The sequence below is a fragment of the Colobus angolensis genome, unplaced genomic scaffold (assembly GCF_000951035.1).
Source record: "Colobus angolensis palliatus isolate OR3802 unplaced genomic scaffold, Cang.pa_1.0 Scaffold36, whole genome shotgun sequence".
NCBI lineage: Eukaryota > Metazoa > Chordata > Mammalia > Primates > Cercopithecidae > Colobus > Colobus angolensis.
Genome location: NW_012116932.1, coordinates 832808 through 837032, shown reverse-complemented (window position 1 = coordinate 837032; position 4225 = coordinate 832808). Strand labels below are relative to the sequence as shown.

Genomic DNA, 4225 nt, shown 5'->3' with positions numbered 1-4225 from the left:
AGTCGCTCCCATCCCACCCCTTGCTTGACGCTGCACCCAGAAATGAAGCCTTTGTGTGTGTGTGTGTGTGTGTGTGTGTGTGTGTGTGTGTGTGTGTAGGAAACAGGGTTGGGGGTGTGAGTGGCTCTAGAGACAAACCCCAGTCTCAAAATTAAAAAGTTCTGTTCAGTCTTTAAAAAAAAAAAAAAAAAGGACATATAATACACCGTTCAATAAATAGAAAAAGTTACAAAATGATGTGATCTTTTGTCCTTAATATACAAGAAGGGAGATGTGGGGTGACTGGGGGGGTGATGTTCTCCCTTCTCCTCCCTGGGTCAAGGTGGGGGAAAGGAAGGAGGGCCAAAGAGAGACGGCGGCAGGGACTTAGGTGCAGAGAGAAAGGCAGGTAAGTGCCAGGAAAAATGAAAACAGAGTAAGATGAAGGGGCGAAGCAGAAAGACAGGAGGAGAAAGGGTGAAGAGAGAGCCAGAAAAACGCCGAGATGCAGGTCTCTTTCCTTTCCCGATCGGGGCTGGGGTCTCTGGCTCTCTCTCATTTGTGTCGCCCGACCCCAGGTTGGGAGGGGCAGTGTGAGCCTCGCTCAGTTCCTGAGTGGTACGTCCAGTGACCAGCAGGTGAGAGGAGAGGGCAGCGATGACTTTCCTAACCCTGAGCCCACCCTGGGACCCTAGTGCCCGAGGAAATGGGGGTCCGCCGGCCACACAGGAGGATAAGGGGGTGAGGTATGAGGCTGAGGCCTGAGGCCTCTTCAATTCCTTCAGTGGGGGTGAGCCATTGGTCCGGGCTGGGCAGCCACTTCGGAGGTGGCATAACGGGGGGCCCTGAGGAGTAAGGGGTGGGGTTGGACCCTTGGCCACCCAGGGTGGGGTTGGGGAAAAATGTGCTACATTGATTTAGAGGGCTGATTTCTGGAAAGTCCTGCCTCCCAGCTTCCCTCCCGGAGCCCAGGCCAGTCTGGGTAAGGGGAGTTTGTCTATTGCTTTTGGGGTGCCCAAAGTGGGGTCATACCAGCAGCCCAAGCACACACCCCTTCCAAGCTTCTGGGGGGCAGTATGGCTTCTGCTTCTGGAGTCTTGCACACTTGCTCACACACTCCCAGGCACACACCTGGCGGGATGCCCTTTCCCCTGCCCCCCATCTCCAGCCGGGCCCCTTCCCTGACTTAATAATACTGAAATGCCACGTGGGCCTAACTGGAGAGCAAGGGTGGGGGACGCAGGGGCGAGGGGGATCCCCACTCCCACGCACCCCACTGCCCCTCAACCAAAACGCTCCCGCACCAAAAGCATGAGTTTCTTCTTGCCCTTGTAGGTCTGTTTGAGGTTCTCCAAGAACTGTGCGAACTGGACATGCCCGTCGGGCGCCAGCAGGAAGGTCTCCCGGGCCTTGCCCAGGAATTCAATGAAGTCCCCATAGTGCCGCGGGCTGATGTGCGTGAGGCGCGAGTGGCTGGTGGTGATGTAGGCAGTGACTGCCGCATCCAGGAGCTGACAGAGCGGCGCCCGGTCAGCACCCAGTGGCTTGGCGGCCCGGCGTGCCCCTAAGGGGCCCAGGCCGGGCGCCGAGAGAGTCCAGCGGCGCAGAATATCGGACAGCATTGGGGCACAGTGGATGCTGCGGATGATGAGGGGGACGATGGCGGAGAGCTCGTGCCGGCCCAGGGAGTGGCTGAGCGAGCAGGCCCAAAGCACGTCGTTGACGGCAGGGTGGCTGTCCTGGTTGAAGGCAATGCTGAGCTGCGCCAGGGCCAGCGTCGCCAGCTTGTAGGCCCGGAGCGGCAGCCCGCGGTGCTCCATATAGCGGGCCACAGTGAAGAGGTGGGCGTGGCCCAGGCCGCCGGCCGCCGCGTCCAGCACGATCTGGTAGGCCGCCTCGAAGGCCGAGTGGTTCTTCTCACACAGGGTCAGGGCAGGCAAGGCGCAGTTCTGAGGGTCCTTCATGGCGCACTGCAAGGCCAGGGTGCGGGCGCAGGCCCAGAGCTCCTCCCTCCGGGGTGTGTCCAGCTGCAGTCGCAGCAGAGTGGCGTGTGTGGTGCCCGTCACTGCTACGATGGTGGCCGCCTCCACCGGTGTGAATAGGGAATACCAGTTCCGCATGATATTCATCAGGGCTTGCGGGCCTGGTGGGAGGTGAGGGGGGAAATCCGTCAGGAGAGGGGGCAGAGACATGTATACGTATGCGTGGGTTAACCATGGCACTGTCACCTCCACTTCCACCTCCACACCATGCTGAACAGAAACTTCCTTTCCAAATCGTCAGGGTGCAGCTGGACCAGGTGGGAATGACCTGTGTAGAAGGCTAAGCTTTGGAGCCTCTTTCTGCACCCCCCTCACCCCGCTGCAGCCACATTAGCCTGGCCAGTCTCTAGGCCTTTGTCCAGCTCCATCAGCTGGCTGGCCATTCCCTCCTGGCCAAGCCCTGAGCACAGGCTGGAATCGGGGAAGAGTCTCTACTTCTCTTTCCTTTCTTTTTTTTTTTTGAGGTGGAGTCTCGCTCTGTTGCCCAGGCTGGAGTACAGTGGCGCCATCTTGGCTCACTGCAAGCTCCGCCTCCCGGGTTCAAGCCATTCTCTTGCCTCAACCTCCTGAGTAGCTGGGACTACAGGCGCCGGGCACCATGCCCAGCTAATTCGTTTGTATTTTTAGTAGAGACGGGGTTTCACCGTGTTAGCCAGGATGGTCTTGATCCCCTGACCTTGTGATATGCCCGTTCTGAGATGGAGTCTTGCTCTGTCACCCAGGCTGGAGTGCAGCAGCAAGCTCTTGGCTCACTGCAACCTCCATCTCCTGGGTTCCAGAAATTCTCCTGCCTCAGCCTCCCGAGTAGCTGGTATTACAGGCACGTATCACCACACCTGGCTAATTTTTGCATTTTTAGTAGAGATGGGGTTTTGCCATGTTGGCCAGGCTGGTCTCAAACTCCTGACCTCAAGTGATCCACCCGCCTCGGCCTCCTAAAGTGCTAGGATTACAGGCGTGAGCCACGGTGCCCGGCCCTCTTTATTTTTATTAAACAATTTTTTAGAGACAGGGTCTCACCCTGCCACTCAGGCTGGAGTGCAGTGGCACAGTCACAGCTCACTGCAGCCTCAATCTCCTGGGCTCAAGTGATTTTCCCACCTCAGCCCCCCCGATAGTTGGGACTATAGGTGTGTGCCACCACGCCTGGCTTGCTTCTCTCTCTTTTTTTTTTTTTCCCCAGAGGGGGTTTTCCTCTGTCGCACAGGCTGGAGTGCAGTGGCACAATCATGGCTAACTGTAGCGTTGATCTCCTGGGCTCAAGCGATCCTCCTGCCTCAGCTTCCCAAGCAGGTGGAACTATAGGCACGTGCCACCATGCCCAGCTAATTTTTAATTTTTTGTAGAGATGGGGTATCACTATGTTACCCAAGCTGCTCTTGAACTCCTGGGCTCAAGTGATCCTCCCGCTTTGGCCTCCCAAAGTGCTGGGATTACAGGCATGAGCCACCGTGCCCAGCTGCTTCTCTCTTTCTTGTCTGCCTGGTTCTCTCAGTGCCCTCTGCAGAACCAGAACAGCGAGGTGGGTTGCAGGTCCACTTAGGAGCTCTCACCAATCTCTGTGGCACAGCTGACCAGCCAGCGCACCATCTCCCTCCGCCGCCAGGTCATTATGTTCAGAGTCATCCGCATCACCTGCAGGGTAGGGGTGGGGAGAAGAGGGTTAGCCCGAGTCTTGGGCTGGCCTATGGAGGGGCATTGGGAGATGGAGGGCCCCAGAAACACTTGGAGGTTAAAGCTGATCCAATGAACCTGGGTAAGTGATCTCAACTATCTGGGCATCAGTTTCCTTACCTAGAAAATGGAGATAAAATAGTATCTGTCTCATAGGATTGTTGTTTTGCTTTTTTTGTTTTTGTTTGTTTTTTGAGATGGTTTCTTTGTTTTGTGAGATGGAATCTTGTTCTGTCACCCAGACTGGAATGCAGTGACACGATCTCGGCTCATGACAACCTCCGCCTCCCAAGTTCAAACAATTCTCCTGCCTCAGCCTCCCAAGTAGCTGGGAGTACAGGCACCTGCCACCATGCTCAGCTAATTTTTGTATTTTTAGTAGAGACGGGGTTTCACCATGTTAGCCAGGATGGTCTCGATCTCCTGACCTTGTGATACGCTGGCGTCAGCCTCCCAAAGTGCTGGGATTACAGGAGTGAGCCACTGCGCCCGGCCTTTTTTTTTTTTTTCCTTTTTGAGACGGAGTCTCG

At 56.2% G+C, this 4225-nt stretch overlaps 1 protein-coding gene across 1 annotated transcript in view; it reads right to left on the bottom strand.

The window, feature by feature from the left end:
* Window positions 1-92: 92 nt before the first annotated feature.
* Window positions 93-4225, bottom strand: part of ZSWIM4 (zinc finger, SWIM-type containing 4) — a gene marked incomplete at its 5' end in the record, with an annotated part of 54151 nt that continues 50018 nt past the window's right edge. The window contains 2 exons of the mRNA XM_011953394.1: window positions 93-2122; window positions 3575-3656. Coding sequence (XP_011808784.1) covers window positions 1263-2122; window positions 3575-3656 — 942 coding nt within the window. The remainder of the gene's footprint in view (window positions 2123-3574; window positions 3657-4225) is intronic.